At 58.1% G+C, this 16,194-nt stretch overlaps 5 protein-coding genes across 5 annotated transcripts; 1 reads left to right on the forward strand and 4 right to left on the reverse strand.

Annotated features, from left to right (window-relative positions):
- Nucleotides 1–2,880: 2,880 nt before the first annotated feature.
- On the reverse strand, nt 2,881–3,681 carry DCS_05391 (pre-mRNA splicing factor; the record flags this gene model as incomplete). The annotated part of the gene is made up of 3 exons (XM_040802697.1): nt 2,881–3,063; nt 3,137–3,501; nt 3,633–3,681. 3 exons carry the CDS (start codon nt 3,679–3,681, stop codon nt 2,881–2,883), a joined length of 597 nt encoding a protein of 198 aa, XP_040657730.1.
- A 1,147-nt stretch (nt 3,682–4,828) lies between these two features.
- On the forward strand, nt 4,829–5,848 carry DCS_05392 (nitrilase family protein; the record flags this gene model as incomplete). The annotated part of the gene is made up of 2 exons (XM_040802698.1): nt 4,829–5,062; nt 5,138–5,848. The coding sequence occupies 2 exons, from the start codon at nt 4,829–4,831 to the stop codon at nt 5,846–5,848; spliced, it is 945 nt and encodes a 314-aa protein (XP_040657731.1).
- Nucleotides 5,849–6,310: 462 nt separating this feature from the next.
- Nucleotides 6,311–8,162, reverse strand: DCS_05393 (spermidine synthase; the record flags this gene model as incomplete). Its single annotated transcript, XM_040802699.1, has 4 exons — nt 6,311–6,588; nt 6,927–7,167; nt 7,239–7,567; nt 7,904–8,162. 4 exons carry the CDS (start codon nt 8,160–8,162, stop codon nt 6,311–6,313), a joined length of 1,107 nt encoding a protein of 368 aa, XP_040657732.1.
- A 954-nt stretch (nt 8,163–9,116) lies between these two features.
- On the reverse strand, nt 9,117–10,251 carry DCS_05394 (malate dehydrogenase precursor; the record flags this gene model as incomplete). The annotated part of the gene is made up of 3 exons (XM_040802700.1): nt 9,117–9,955; nt 10,018–10,135; nt 10,201–10,251. 3 exons carry the CDS (start codon nt 10,249–10,251, stop codon nt 9,117–9,119), a joined length of 1,008 nt encoding a protein of 335 aa, XP_040657733.1.
- A 2,101-nt stretch (nt 10,252–12,352) lies between these two features.
- Nucleotides 12,353–13,811, reverse strand: DCS_05395 (G protein alpha subunit; the record flags this gene model as incomplete). The annotated part of the gene is made up of 4 exons (XM_040802701.1): nt 12,353–12,697; nt 12,763–13,021; nt 13,098–13,551; nt 13,691–13,811. The coding sequence occupies 4 exons, from the start codon at nt 13,809–13,811 to the stop codon at nt 12,353–12,355; spliced, it is 1,179 nt and encodes a 392-aa protein (XP_040657734.1).
- Nucleotides 13,812–16,194: the final 2,383 nt, after the last annotated feature.

Here is a 16,194-nt window from a genome sequence, read left to right on the forward strand (position 1 = left end):
ATCATCGTCTCGGCATCGCAAATATCGAGATTGCGACTCTGCCTGCATGCGTGGCCATGCACGCCGTACCGGAAATTACCCCAATAGGCAATGGGCTGTCCCGCTATCTGGAAACTGTGTTGCCGTCGAGCACGATCACATCTCAGCTGGCCAGCTCAAGTATGCAACGGTTCCCGAGAGCCATTCACACGCCACGGCGGTTTCGAATGGGGCATTGAAAAGCCAACGGCTTCCCAGATGCTCGACGGCAGTCTGGTGATTGTCCCCGGTGGAGAATTTGTCACGGTGGCGGCCTGTTGTCTGGGCTGGCCTGGGTAGGACGCCCACGGCCCAAGGACTGGGCCACTCGGCAGTCCTTACCCGCTGACCATCCAAGACATCTGCTTACCTCTGGGACGCCATGCATAGCAGCCCTTCCTGCGGGGCTTCTGTGTCTGCAGTTCATTGATTTCTCACCAGGTGCAGGCACAGCTCACCACTGGATCTTGCGCTCCATCACCGGCGACCCCTACTGCCGTTTTTTTTTGGAGACGATATCGGTTTGCAATATCAATCTAGATCGTTGGGATCGTGCGTTCCACGTTGGCCCCGATCCCCCCACCCCCCCTGGATTCAAGCGGACGAACTATTGAGTCATCCCCTGCGCGAAACCGGAGCGTTGGGGGTGTCGTCGCGCACGCGGGGGGGTTGTCGCATCGTCAACTAGGTCTTCCTCCATCCATACATACATGCATGCATGGATTAGGACGTTGGAGGAGAAAGTGAGGCTGACTGATACGTGTGTAGGGCCACCTTGGTGTGGGTTTGCGTCGAAGGTAGGTTGTGATATCTGAGGCATCAGCATCAGCCGATCAGGGGTAATGAGCACACGAACACTGCACATGCACATATCCTGTGGTGTTTTTTGCTGGGTACATGGTCTATTCTGTACTCCACTTCAACCGACATGCGACTGAGGGACCTATTTACGATGTGCGAGCGACGATTCCCCGTCCGAATGCCCTTGCTCACCGAGCACCGCCACCACTGGCAGCCCCCGAGTGGGTGAAAAAGTTGCTGCGACCTCAAGAGTAGCTGCCGCTCAAACCAACCGTTCGACTTGCCAGAATTCTACCCGAAGGGTGTCGGTCACCGTTGGAGGCACTTTCACCGGAAGTGAGGCGTAACTTGCTGAGCCTACTGGATCTGCGACGGTCGAATAACTTGGCTCACGCCTCCCCGGCGTATCACGAGCAGTATCTTTCCGGGAGGAATATGCTGTTGCGCAACTTTTTGGTCAGAATCGGTTATCATCGACGCGTGGGCTGTCCCTTGCGCAACGGCGTCATGATTTCGCGGCCAATTCTCACGCGGTAAAGTGACTGGTGACGGGCAGTTCGCCAGCCAGTTCTCAAGGGACCAGCACCAACTGGCATTTTTGCGTTGAGTGGTTCAGCAGCTACTAATTTTGCACGTACCGGCACCGCAGCTACAGGTTCTGCTGTTACTTACTCTGAAGCTACGTCACCAGCGCTTCATTTGCAGCTATTCAGGGGGCTTCTGGTTCAGGAGCTGCTGCTTCAGGGGCTGATTCTTCTGCTGCCGTTGGCTCAGCAATTACTGGTACCGCAGCTAGCAGTCCCAGTGCTACCGCCCAGGAGTTGTCGCTTCCTTGGATCTCCTTCTGCAAGCTCCGGCGTTGTCAAGAGCGCCGTTTATGCACGATACCGTACTCAATTCGGGATGAAGACCTCACCGAGGCAGGGTGTTGCTTTCTTGATTGAATTTCATCAGTTCGTCATCCAACCACTTGACTGCCACCACGGTCGCTGGGCGCTGTCCATCCTCTCATCCGAGTGCAGGTCAGGGGAGACAGCGGATAGCGTTTTGGGAGTGGAAGCAGAACGGTTGTCGAGAGCCTTCCATCGGACTGCAGGGCGTAGGTCCGCGCGACGTCATCATGATGCAATGGGAGACGCACTGGCAGGAATTGACCTTGGGGAAGATCTAGTCTATTGACACTACTCTTACCAAGTGCGCGTACTGTGGTCCGGATCGCCCTTCACGACCCCTGCTGACACTCTACAGTCTCGGGAGCTTCGGTGACGTTGGCGTTGACTCCCGCCGGGCCTCTCATCCAAATTAGTTGAAGTGAGCCGCTGTTTATATCGTAATGTCGTCTCAAGCTCGAGGCTGCAAAATTAGAATGGTGAGCTAGCTCATTGGTGTTCATGGAGAATTTCCAGCTTTCAATGGACAACGCTGAGGGAATGGTGGATTCCTCGGGTGAAACTGCCGCGAGGCCGACAACGGTGGCATCATTATTAGTTACCTTGGACAAAGAGACCCGTTATTGATATGGGATAAAATTCTGAGGTGCCTGTATGTCAGTCAGTCTCAACTAGGCGATCATTCGCACCGTTGCCTAGTGTAATGACGAAGTCGAACATGGTTGGCAGGCTGTCAGGCAAAACACAAAAGGCTTCATAATCGGCCGCTCTGGGCCACTGATGAAGATGGAGCGGCGGCGAGGGCAGCATCCGAGGCTGCCGATGATGACGTTGTTGCCTTTGCCCAGAGTGCCAAGGAAAGCCGACGATGTTGCCCAACTCATAGTAGGATTTCGGCTCCAAGCAATGGGGAAAGCGTCATGTCAAGCTGCCCAGAGTGCCAAGGAAAGCCGCCGATGTTGTCCAACTCATAGTAGGATTTCGGCTCCAAGCAATGGGGAAAGCGTAATGTCAAACTGCCCAGAGTCCGCTGTCATCTTTCTGTTGCATCCGGTGATATGAAACAATAATTCGAGCGCTCTCTCCGAAACGCCTTTCGTGTATCGCGCGTGGCTCTCCACTCAAGAGCGACTTCGAGCATGGAAAGAGGCGTAAATATAACCTGCCCCGCCTAGGCATTGACGGAGTCCCCCAAAAACTCGTAGCCTTGTTCCGGCGGTAATAGGTATGCAGATGAGGCCAAGGCGACGGCGGCGAGCAGACAGATGGAGGCACTCGCGGTACCGAGGTACCAGGAGACGTCGAGGTTCCAGCCGGGAATGGTAAACTGGTCGTCGTTTTCGAATAGATATGCCTAGAGGGACGGAAACAGGTCAGCAGGCCTGCGGGCGATGAGGGAGAGGGGGGCGGAGGCAGTTGGCACGCACCACCATGGAGATGACGGCAAACTCGACGACGGAAACAAGCAGCAGCATGGCTCCGATGACCGGCCAGCCCGTCTCGCGCTTGTACTTGCCCCCGCGAATGATGACGCCAAAGGTGACGAGGTTGGCGAGACAGAGAATGGCAGCCAGAGAAGCCAAGAAGCCGATAGTGCGCCACATGGAGCAGAGGTACCGCTCACCATCCTCGCACAGCGCGGGCGAGGGGAAGCTGCGGCAGGGGGGGTCGTCGATGCTGGAGCAGCTCTTGTGCAGGCCAATGTGTCTGTCGAACGTGTCGCCCTTGGGCGTCGTGACGGAGTAGGATACCCAGTTGGGGGTGGCGATGGAGGCGAGAATCATACTCATCGCTATCGAGTCAAATGGTCAGCATAACGGTCTCTTGCGAAACAGCTCCGCTGGGACGAGGAGATGCGTTTATGGAATCGAATCGCTTCGGAACAAGCCTCGGCGGCCGTCACCAAGGGGGGGGGAGACGCACCGGCGACAAAGGCCACGAGGACGGGCATGTAGACGGAGATTCGCGTCATGGTCGCGGGTTGGAAGAGATGCTTGCGCAGAAAAGAAGGAGATGGTTCCGATAACTGCAGTCGTATCGCGCGGATGCTGGCGGAAGACAAAACGACACAGGCGTAGCCGAGGCCGTTGAGGGTAAAAGGTTGATGCCTGCTCCTTGCTAGGGCGGCGGGCGGACGCAACTCGGCGTGGATGACGTTGACAACTGCCGTTAGCGTGGAGCCTGAACTGCCGCTGCCAAGTCATACGAGCACAACTAGTTAGCAGAGCGATAGCAGACGCTATAATAGTAGATAGAAACACGCACCACAGCGATGCCACCCCCTCTTAGGCAGAACTTGGATGAAAAGGTCCTTCTGCGGTCGATAGGACTGGAAGCGCGCACGAACACGAAGCTGCGTTTCAGGCAAGCGCTGCGAACCAGTACGGGCCTACGTCAGCTCGCATGGCCACGAACCAATGTGTGTGTTGCGTGCTGATGCTGTAGGTGCCTTTTTTGTAGGAGGGAGAAATTGTGACCTTGGCGGCGGTCGGAACAATTGGTGAATACCTGGTAGTACCAGTGCTGGGAATTGAATGACAGGTACTGTTAGTACTTGCACTCTGTTCTCCGTACGGAGTGCCTACAGTACAGTAATTCATACAGTACAGTACGTGTATCTGCTGTACAGGTACACCTACTCTACGTGTACTTACTCCGTACAAGCACTGTGAAACAGCGGAGGGATTCCAAGTACCCAGCCCAGTGGCACAGTAATACAGGACAGTAGCATGGAGGTACTGTTTGTTGATGAATACCTGTAGCATTATCACGCCTACACCAATGCCATTGTCACTCCCAATACTCCGTAGGTCATAGCCCTTCAAGCACACCGGATACAATTCTCTGGAAATGACGACAGTTCAATCGAGGGGGTGTCGCGAGAATCAGAACATCTTCCTCCCGCCGCTTCGAGTTCCTCCACACTGCCATTGCCGAGTACCAACGCCCAGGGGACGTTCCGACCCTAGTTCCTTAGCGCACTATCCAGGGTCCTGGAGCGATGGAAGGCTAATGGTGCAGACACCCCGCATAGGTGTGCTGCGTTCATCAACCTCACCACTGCCACCGACGGCGGGACGACCTCCTCCCTCCTGCTCCTTGACACGAACCACCGCACCATGCGACTGTCATTCTCGCGTCCCTTCCTCGTCCCCTACGCCAGCCTACGACTTGCCGCCATCGCCCAATCTCAAAGCCCCCTCTCGTCCGGACTGCGCTCACGCCCCGGCCGTCCGATGTCGTCCTCGTCGTACACGCCGCCTTCGGTGCTCAAGACGGCCGTCAAGCTCTCGTGCGTCCAGCTCGCCGCCGGCGCCGACAAGGCCGCCAACCTCAGCCGTGCGGCCGCCGAGGTGGCGGCGGCCGCCCGTGCCGGCTCCAAGATCGTGGTGCTGCCCGAGTGCTTCAACTCGCCCTACGGTTGCCAGTTCTTCCCCGAGTACGCCGAGACGCTGCTGCCCTCGCCGCCGACGGCCGAGCAGTCCCCCTCGTTTCATGCGCTCGCTTCCATGGCCGCCGACAACGCCGTCTACCTCGTCGGCGGCTCCATCCCCGAACGGGAGCCGGAGACGGGACGGTACTACAACACGAGCTTGATCTTCGGTCCCGACGGTCGCCTGCTCGACAGCTGCCGCAAGGTCCACCTCTTCGACATTGACATTCCCGGCAAGATCACGTTTCGGGAATCCGACGTGCTCTCGGCCGGCGACCGCATCACGCTCGTCGACCTGCCCGAGTACGGCAAGGTGGCCGTCGCCATCTGCTACGACGTGCGCTTCCCCGAGCTCGCCAGCATCGCCGCCCGGAGGGGTGCCTTTGCCTTCATCTGCCCCGGCGCCTTCAACCTCACCACGGGCGAGCTGCACTGGAAGCTTCTCGCCCGCGCCCGCGCCGTCGACAATCAGATGTACGTCGCCATGTGCAGCCCCGCGAGGGACATGAGCGCCACCTACAACGCCTGGGGTCACAGCATGGTCGTCGATCCCATGGCCAACGTGCTCGTCGAGGCTGACGAGACGACGACGACGATTCAGGCCGAGATGGACGGCGCCGTCATCACGGAGGCGAGAAGGAACATTCCCCTGGGCGCCCAGCGGAGGTTCGATGTATACCCGGATGTGAGTCATGGCAAGGTGTAATTGGAGGAACCGGCTTCGTCATGGGGACCCGACGCAAGCGTTCAACTTGCCGCGAAAAATAAAAAAGAGGAAGAAAAAAGGCAAGGAAGGAAAGACGAGAGAAGTGAAGAAGGAAATGGTAGGTACGCGAAGTTGCACATGGGTCACGTCGGTGCATCCTAGGACACGGTGGGTGTGTAGAGGGTGGCGGAGAGCAGCACGGCACGGCAGCTCCTGGCACTCTCGAGTCGCTGTCCTGCACATCATCACTGGGTGACGCGTCCATCTTTATCAGCACTGCCATTTGCCATCGTTGAACGTCCTCTGCTGCATCCATTCCCCACGCTGAGCGCCGTGGGGCCCGCGTCGGCGTCTATGTCATAATCAACATCTTTTTTTTTCATCCAGCCTGAACCCAAACGCGTCGGGACTTGGTCCGCTCGTGTGGGTGCCGACGCCCCGGCGTGCCAGCGGCGTGCCGGCCTATCGAAGTGCCTTCTTGGCAAAGGTAGGCAGGACGAAGCTGGCCTTGTGGATTTCGGCGTTGTAGTAGCGGCACTTCTGCTCCTCCTCCTCGACGGTCCAGCGACGCAGGGGCGTCTTGACGTCGCGGTTGGCGTCCTTGCAGCAGACCATGAAGCCGATCTGGCCCGAGGGGTAGGTGGGGATCGTCGTGTAGGCGTACTCGGCCACGGGGAAGATCTCCTTGCAGTCCTTCTTGAGCTGGGTGATGAGCGGCAGGTGGAGCCACTGGTTCTCGGCTGTCGTAACGCACACAAGTCAGCACTTCCTCCTTCGGGCATGCGTCTGGCTAGCGTACGGCGAGGCAGGGTCGCCTGAAGCAGGCGTGTCGGGGGGGGCAGGGCAGGGTAAACAGCGAAGGCGGCGGACCGTCTCGCATCTCGCAGCGCGAGTCGGGGCTGCGACGCGGGACTACCGGAAGCAGGGCTGATGGGAAAGCAGCACTAGCCTCGGGCAGTCCCCAGGAGAGAGGCCGTGGACAACCGTATAGGCCGGCGCGGAAGCGGCCAGCCCAGGTCATCAGAGGCCAGCCATCCCAGGGACCCCTCTACTTTCCGCAAGAAAAATTGAGACATACAACCTTGGGTAGTGATGACGCCGCCCTCGCGAAGTGCGTCGTGGAGGAGCTGGAAGTACGGCTTCTGGAAGAGGGACTCGGCGGGGCCCTCGGGGTCGGACGAGTCGGTGATGATGACGTCAAAGGTATTCTTGTAGTCGGCCAGGAACTTGAAGCCGTCGCCGATGTGAACGGTGCTCTTGGCGTGCGTGAGGCCGGCGGCCATCTCGGGAAGGAAGAGCTTGGAAACGCGAGGAACGGCCTGGGCGAGCGCACCTCGATGAGAAAGGGGGAACGTGACGGGAGAGGGGAGGGGGGGGGCGGCAAGCGCACCTCGTCAATGTCGCAGAGGATGGCCTCCTCGACGCAGTCGTGCTTGACAACCTCGCGGAGGACGCCGCCGTCGCCGCCGCCGATGACGAGAACCTTCTTCGGGTTGGGGTGGGACATCAAGCCGAGGTTGGCAATCATTTCTTGGTACGAGAACTCGTCGCGCTCGGTGCACTGGATGACGTTGTCGAGGACGAGGACGTTGCCGTAGTCGGTCGACTTGAAGGCGAGCACGTCTTGGTACTTGCTCTTCTCGTGGTGCAGCACCTTTTCGACCTTGAGGGTCATGGCCTGGCCGGGCCACATGTCGGAGATTTCGCGGAACCAGCCATCTGTCTCTCGTCAGCGAGTCGTCCTCGATGCTTTCGGCGTTTGCGGCCGAGCCATGGGAGCGTGGGCAGGCAGGCTGGGGACCATGCTGGGAGTGCTGCTGACGGCATTCACGAGGTCGAGAAGCTCAAGGAGACGCGGCAGAATTCCCAGTACACGAGAGCCGCACTGGCAACGTCCATGCCATATCGTTCTCGTCCATGGTCCCATCACCGTCATGCTGCAGGCCCCCTCATGATGAACGTGACGGAGGGGTAGCCACGGAAGAACTCAGACACAGGACGCGGGGTAGCAGCAAGGTGGGCGAGGGAACAAAAACAAAGGGACCAGAAACATACCCTTGATGGTGGGGTGGGTGATTTCAGACATTGCGTGCGAGGAGAGGCCGGGAGAGAGGCCGGAAGAGAATCGAAAGGATGACGATGCAGTGAATGGCGGGCAAATTCGAGGATTGGGGGCGAGGATGCAACGGGGTGAAAGTGGACGGACGAGGTCGCTGAGGGGAATCTTTTTCGAGAGTCCCTTGTGGAACCCCATCATGTTCGTGGTGGAGACATAAAAAACCAGCAACTGCTGTCCATTTGCGCAGTGCTTCATGGTGCAGTAATTAAGTACCTAGTATGTGCTGTTGTCTGTTGGTGCTGCCACTGGACGCTGGTGATGGAACCTGACGGTACCTGTATTTCACGTGCGTGAAATTTCAATGCTGCCCCACCAGTTTTTCCCTCTGCCATCGAGGGGCAGCCAAGGATGATGAATCCTTGCGTACATGTACTTGGGCATTGCATGCGTCTACTTCAAGGTGAGCGTATACGCAGTACGGAGCACAAGTATTGCAGTGAAGTATCGGTGTACTTGTACTTGAACGTAGCTTACAGTACTTGCACAGTACGTCGTACTTGTTGCTGATCTACAGTAATAATACTAGGTAGGTACTAGGTAGACAATCCCGTACTCAGTCACTCGAATCTACTGCAATTACAATGTAAAGATGCACCAAAATTACAGTAGCCTTCTCTACTAGGTACGTTGTACAGTGCCTACCATACAAGTATGTACTGTATTCCAGCATGCTCCGTAAGTACATGCTGCACGAATGCAGGTACAGAGTATTACATCCACGATGATGCGTGTATCCTTCAGCTACCATGGTAGACATCATTGAGATGGCCGCACACTCCATCTTCTGGCCAATATAAACGACGAGTGCCTTTCTTGACCAAAGGATACTGCGGAGAAAGTGGTCTCTGCATTGATAGGCGCCTCGCCACCATCGCAGGCAAAAGGGCCGAAAAGACGAAACGATCACGCGTGGCAATGCTTGATGGGGCAAAGATGAAGTGACTCGGTTGCATCATTAGACCGTGAACTGTCTTGGTCGCGGCAGAATTAACGGTATTCACATCCTCGGTGCCGGCCCTCGTGGGGGGTCCAAGCACCCAAGCGTGCGCTGGCAATGGCCAGATTCAACCATGATTCCTGCGTAGCCCCCACGCCGTCCAAGGCCGAGCAAAGGTGGTCGCTTTTGTCCGTCGTCGTGCGCCGGCATGTTCAGTTGCCGGGGTTCTGGGCAACGAAGGCGACACCCTTCTCGATGTTCTTCTTGAGGTCGCCAAGGCATGCGGCGACGAGCTTCTCCTCGTTGGCATCGACCTTGCCGATGGGAAGGATCTTCTCCACGCCGTTGGGGCCAAGCTCGACGAGGCTGCTGAAGAAGTCGATGCCCTGGTCCTTGTAGAGGGGAGAGTCGACAAAGGTCGGCTCCGTGACGCCCTTCTCGCCGTCGGCGGCGCGGAGCAGCGAGTCGGCCATGCGGGCACCGGCCATGGCCATGGATAGCGTGGCCGAGCCGGCGCCGTCCTTGGCCTGGACAACCTCGTCGCCGCCAAACTGGACACGCTTCACGAGGTCGGCGTTGGCGCTGAGGTCGGGGTGCTTGCTCTGGCTGAAGAGCGGGACGATGGTGACGCCCGAGTGGCCGCCGACGACGGTGATCTCCTCGTCCTTCGGGTCGGTTCCCTTGATCTCGGAGACGAAGCGGCTGGCGCGGACGACGTCGAGCGTGGTGACGCCGAAGAGCGTCTTGGGGTTGTAGACACCCTTGGCCTTGAAGACCTCGGCGCAGATGGGGACGGTCGAGTTGACGGGGTTGGCGATGACGAGGACCTTGGCCTTGGGCGCCGACTCGGCCACGGCCTTGGCGAGGTCGCGGACGATGGAGGCGTTGGTGTTGAAGAGGTCGTCACGGGTCATGCCGGGCTTGCGGGGAACGCCGGCGGGGATGAGGACGATGTCGGAGCCCTTGAGGCACGAAGCCAAGCCGCTCGGCGTCGGCTCGTAGCCCTTGACCGTGGACTTTGTGTTGATGTGGGAAACGTCGGCGGCGACACCTGCGCCGTCGTCAGCCGGGAGGGGGTCGGGACGAATCGGCGCGTGCCGCGGGGCGACGTACCGGGAGCGAGACGAATGTCGTACAGAGCCAGGTCGGTGACGCGCGTGTTCATCTTGAGGAGAAGAGAGAGCGGCTGGCCGATACCGCCGGCGGCACCGAGGACGGCGACCTTGGAGAGCTGTTTGGCACGAGGATCGACCACGTTAGCTTCAATGCGGCGGCCGAGTGGCCGGGACCACTCACGTTGCGCGCCGACGCGGAGAATGCCCGGCGCTGGATGGAGGAGGCCAACATGGTGTCGAAAGATGACTACGTTTGAGGGTACGAAAGGAAAGAGTTGCTGGACGAGGACCTTAATTAATGGAAATCTGGACAGAAAAAGCCCTTTGGGGAGGACGCGAGGGAGAAAGGGGGAAAAATGATGCTGTCACGTGATGGATCCTCCTCTGGCCCAAAAATCCACGAGTCCATGCTACAACGGTACGTGGTATTCCAATTTGCTCCGTACATATATATGTATGTATATGTATATTGCACGTAAGTATGATGAGCACGGATACGACGATGGCCCTCTTCCATCACCAATGCAAGCATTCTACAAATAAGCCTATGTGGATTGTAAACCAGCAGGATATTGCAGCAGAGCGCTCAAGCTCACCTGTCCGTACTATTGGAGGCAACGTACGGAGTGCAGATATGACATGAATTGCGGGGACGTGATTGAAGCAAAGCAAGTGCTTGCAACGAAGTACTTGATACTAATAGATGTAGTAACTGAAGTCCAATGCCCGTGTCCGACTATTGCGGCATGGCCAAGAATACAGTATTCCTGGATTTTTCCTTGAAAGATCTGAACCTTGCAAGAAAAAGGCACATTACCCCGATTCCATCGTCTGAGCTCTCAATTGCGCTGGGTCGGATTGGGCTGCTTGTAGTTATACTCCGCACTTACATAAGTATACTGTACTTACAGTACACCGAAATACAGGTGCAATCCGGAGAGCTCCGTCCGAGCTGTAAATTTTCTACGATTACATCGCATCTGAACCCGCAAAAGGAACGGGGTCGAATTCAGCGCCTTGTGTAAAAGTACATGCACGTAACTACCAAGTTCAACGCACAGGGGGGGGGGGGGAGAAAACTCCCCGGCGGCGATGGAGACAGCGGCAGCGTTGATGGCAGGAACCCGGCGGCTGCGCCGGCGCCGGCGAAACCCACAAACCGAGTTGGGCCGGATTCGGCGCCACAGCGGACACGGACCGGAAATTTGGCCCGGGGAGGTTTGAGCCGACGGAAATGTCTTGGTGCATCAGCATCAGCCGCTTCCGCGGCGTGGGCGGCCCGACAGCGGCTCTTGCAGTCACAAGAAACGATTCGACATTCTCGTCCTCGACGCCTATTTCAACTCCTCTGCCGTCAACAGCGGGTTCTCAAAGAAAGGGTGGCCTCGTCGGCCCCATATGGACGAGTATTCGTACAGATCAAGACCGTCAAAACTCAGCTGTCTAAATTCTGATGAGCATACCGGCGTGATGAATCGAAACAAGAGTTCCCACACGACGTTGAGGAGCGTCGTGACGTACGTACCCGCCATGGCGGGGTGTAAGTAAAACGGGCCGCAGCTGGCTTTTCGCCGCCTCACTGCAGAGCAGAATTGGGCTCTGTCCACGCCGGCTTGCAGCGATGGGATGACAACGCAACGCTAGGAAGAGATGGATAAATTTCTGGATCAAAGTGTATGAGATGTATTAAGGGTAAGCTCTTCATTCGTACTTGAATGTGCCAATCTAGGCTGTCTCCTCGGTAAAGCGTATTCGCCGACCGGTCGGGCAGATCCTGTCCCCAGGCCGGGGTATCATTAAAAATAAAAAAAATAAAAAAATAAAAAAAAACCGTTCCACGGCTGTTCACCCACAACCTGACCTGACACGGGCGCCGCGGTTCACGGGCACCCGATCAGGCGACCTTCGCGGCCGTCCCTCGTGGTAGATGCCCGTCCCGTCGCCGACTCTCCGAACGATGTGGAAGAGACTCGAGCCGAGAGTGGTGAGGGCCTCCCCCTAGATGCTATGCATGGAAACTCCGGCAATGCAAGAGATGAACGGGTACCCGAAAGGAACAATGCAAAAAATCGGGTCCCAACAATCGACAGAAACACGAGCAGCGGCCATGCCACGTGAGCGGCGGGAACGATGGTGCAAGGGATATCGGCGACGGTGACGGTGGCGGGGAGGGCGTTGCCGTCTCGGCCTCTGTCGTGCAACGTCGCCGTCGCGCCATGACCGAAGCGGTGCGGGGCGGGTCGATCAGGCATGCCACCGGTTCTCCGGTGTAGAAGGGGAATTAATAGAGTGAGCGACGTGCCGTGCCGTGGCGGAGGAAGCAATCGAGGCGCTCAGAGGATGAGCTGCTTGAGGTTGCGCTGGATGATCATGTCTTGCACGGAGCTCATGGTGATCTTCAGCAAGTTGGTGTCGGTGGCGTTGGTGAAGTGGCCGTAAATCTCCTTCTCGGGGTTGCGGCTGAGGGAGCGAAACTTGTCGAGAAAGTACTTGCTCGCGGCCTTGTAGTCGTCGGCGGGCCCGTGGTAGTCGGTGAAGCCGTAGTCGGTGATGGGGCAGTGCGGAAGCTTCTCCTTGAACAGGTCCATCTTGTTGAGGAAGAGAATCGTGGCCGACTTGGTGAACCAGTGCGAGTTGGCAATCGACTCCCACAGCATCAAGGCCTCGTTCATTTGGTTCTGCGGCGGCCGGTCAGCTTGGGCGGGCCCACGACGCGGCGGGACTGTCTTTCGGGGCTGCTCACGCTGTCCTTGTCCTCGACCAGGCACTGGTCGTAGCCGCTGATGGCGACGAGGAACAGCAGGCAGTTGACGTTTTCGAAGCAGTGGATCCACTTCTTCCGCTCCGACCTCTGGCCGCCCACGTCGAACATGCGGTACGTCAGCTGGCCGAGGTCGAAGACGCTCTCGGTGATGCCCGTGGTCCTCAGGCGCGAGCGGAGGAGATCCTGGTCGCTGGGCACGTAGCCGTCGGCCCATATGCGGTCCATGTCGTCGAGGAAGCTGCGCGGCCACGTCAGTCGCCGTCTGACGCTCGACCTGGACGCACGCCGCAGGCGGAGGGATGGCCGGGACGTACTATGTCAAGTTGTCGTGCAGGGCGTACTCGTTGCCCTTGGCCATGGCGGCCTTGACGCCCTTGTCCTGCCACAAGGCCTGGAGGGGATCGAAATAGTGTCGCGGCAAGCTGTCCTCGAGCCCGATCTCGTTGTCGACGAGGATGAGCGCCATGTGTTTCTGCACGTCGCACGCGTCAGCGACCAAGCTCTCTGCCGCGGGAGTCGCGTCCGGGGCCATGCACTTCCGAGGCGGCGCGCGGCCCGGCGGAAGGAGGAGACGGGCACTCACCTCGTTGTCGGCGTTGTCGAACCGGTAGCCCATCTCGTTCATGACGTCGTTGATGGTGCGGAACGACTGGATGATGTTGTTGAAGATGACGGGCTTCCACTCGAGCCGCTCGTGCGTGTTGAAGCCTTGCGAGTAGATGAGCTTCATCTGCTTCAGAATCGTCGACTTGCCGGACTCTCCGGCGCCTGTCGGGGTCGACGACGGTCAGCTCGTCCGTCCACGCACCGCTCGGCGGTGACGAGAAGGGAAAGGGCCGCGAGAGGGCCGCGAGGTGGCGGGACGAAGCGGGCGGGCGACTCGGTCGTCTCGCGGTGCCGAGCTTACCTAGCAGGAGCAGCTTGACCTCCTTCGAGAGGCGCTTCTCATCTTGGCGGATGGCGCGATCGATGTTGCGCGAGCGGGTGGCGGCGCCGTCGTCGTTCTTGTCGCGGCCGCCGAAGCACATGATGGGCGACGGCCGAACGGAGGAGACGATGGAGAATCCGAGGTGACGGGGGGACGCTGGGCCGACGGCGACGTCACAGGACGGTACTGTCCTGGTCCTGGCCGGCTACGCGACGCTCGGCTTGCTCGTTCGGTCGGCCGGCTGGCCGGTGCTGCGGGCGGCAGAAGGCAGCGAAGGCGAACGGGCAGGGCGGCGGGCGTAGGACCGAACTATCGGCGAGCACGAGGTCCCTGCGCTCGTGGGTCGTCCTTGGCCGCCTTTCGTCGTCGTGTCCGGGAACGGTCGAGGAAGGGCGTCGTCGGTGCGATGGAAAGACGGGTCGACGGACGGATCGATGGACGGATCGATGGATCGGTGACAGGTACTGTCTCGTTCCGCTCGTTTACCACACCGAGGCGAGAAGGAGGGGGAGGGGAGGGAAGATTCGACCCGAGCATTCTTTTCCTCGTCCGTGAGCCGGTACGCGTGCTCGTGCTCGTGCATCGATGTACATATACCCGTGCTCGCGTCCACCAGGCTCCGCAAGGGTCAGGGAAGGAAAACGGCGGTAACGACGGTACGGAGCGGCGGTACGGAGTACTCGTGAAGGAGGATGGATCCTCTTCCATTATTTTTCATGCTGCTTCCGATGGAAGTGGCTCCCTTGGGGCCCAACCGGACGTGCTGCTGAGTCTGGGCTGCTGGAAACTCGTCCATGATTCGGAGGTGGGCTGCAGGGGTCAGGCACGTTGGATGTGGGAAGGGTAGAGGGGGGGGGGGAGGGTGTGGGCACGGTCATACTTACTGCTGGAGCGATGGATTGGTGATGGCGATGACGGACGACGGACCGACGCAACGGACGGTGGTTGGATGGAGAGGATGGCATGGCAAGGGACGGTGATTGCGCGCGGCCATGGCATAACGTCGGGCGGCAAGAGGCGCACCAAACCGCTTGACAAGGCCCTCCTGCGCCGGGCAGGCGTCGCACCCGCAACCCGCATGGACTTGCCTTGCTTGGTTTTTCATCACAGGCTCCATCCGCCGTACTTTGTCGGTACCGGTACGGAGGGTACGCAAGGTTTCCCGTACCTGTACGAAGAGCACCCACTCGCCTAATACAAGGTTTACCTCACAACTGCAGTACTTACTCATGCTCCTCGCTAGCGTCGACACTACCGCCGGCGTACCTGCACATGGAAACAAGTTCCCGGGACTTGGCCGTCACTTCGAAGCTTGTGCCGTCGGTCGGTCCGTCGTCACCTTGATGCAGTCGCCCATTGATTCATTGATTGCTGGCCATCACATTTCCCTCGCCCGTGAGCATGGACAAGCGCACCACGGCAAGTACTGCATATGCGATGCGCAATGTGCGGAAGTCGTGTTCACTGCTCGGGATCCAAATACGCAGGCTCGTCCCTCGCGGGCCGTGTAACGTGGAAGTACCTGCGTTCAAGTAGAGCGTACGGCGTAGTTGTACTTACTTGAGCAGTGCACTGTAGTGTACTTGCTGTAGTGTACTGCAGTGTACTAGGTACGTACTGTAGTGTACTAGCTGTAGTGTACTTGCTGTAGTGTCAGTACTGTACTTGCTGTACCTAGCAGTGTACTGTAGTGTACTTACTGTAGTGTAAGCACTGTACTCCGTACTCCATACAGCAAGTACAATAGTTAATAATAACGCCTCGCGTTGCGTGGAAACTGGGCAAAGTAGTGCGGCGGGAGCAGAGCCTTCCGCAGTAGGCCCTGTCTCGCGCTTACGGTACTAGTACGCGTGCACCAACAACTACTAGAGTATGTTGAAGCGATTATTACTCCGTATCATGAGGTCTCTACGGTAAGTACAGTACTTACATACATGTATAAGTATACTTACTGTCAAGAACCTACAGCTACAGTGCTGAAGTAAGTACTGTAGTTGTACTTGGTTGTGGTGATAGTACGTACTAGGTAAGTACCATCACTAGGTACTGGGTACCTGGGCGTTCGAGTAGTAGCAAGTACAGTACATGCAGGACTCCGTACTTCACGCCTGGCACTGCACAAGAACTTGTAGCGATACCTGGACTGCTCGTACTTGCGTGAGCGAACTCGCTCGTACCTGTGCTCCGTACAGAGTAGTTGTACATGCTTGGGCTTTCGTACTCTGCGTGGTATTATCTGTACGTATATTGCTGTAAATAGCTGCTGCATCCCGCAAACGGCCGATGACCGGGGGCCCAGGTGCCGTTCATGCATGGGCGGCGGCGGCGGGGCAGGTTTTGCCGTCATGGGTGAGGCTGACGACCCTGAAAAGGCGACGTTGATCGGGACGAGCAATAAACAGCGAACTCGATTTGATTTCCAGAAAGCCGCAAACGCCTCGGTTAGGCGCCGATGCCCACGTCAACGGGGGCTCTGCAGAACG

The sequence above is a fragment of the Drechmeria coniospora genome, chromosome 02 (assembly GCF_001625195.1).
Source record: "Drechmeria coniospora strain ARSEF 6962 chromosome 02, whole genome shotgun sequence".
In the NCBI taxonomy this organism is placed as follows: domain Eukaryota; kingdom Fungi; phylum Ascomycota; class Sordariomycetes; order Hypocreales; family Ophiocordycipitaceae; genus Drechmeria; species Drechmeria coniospora.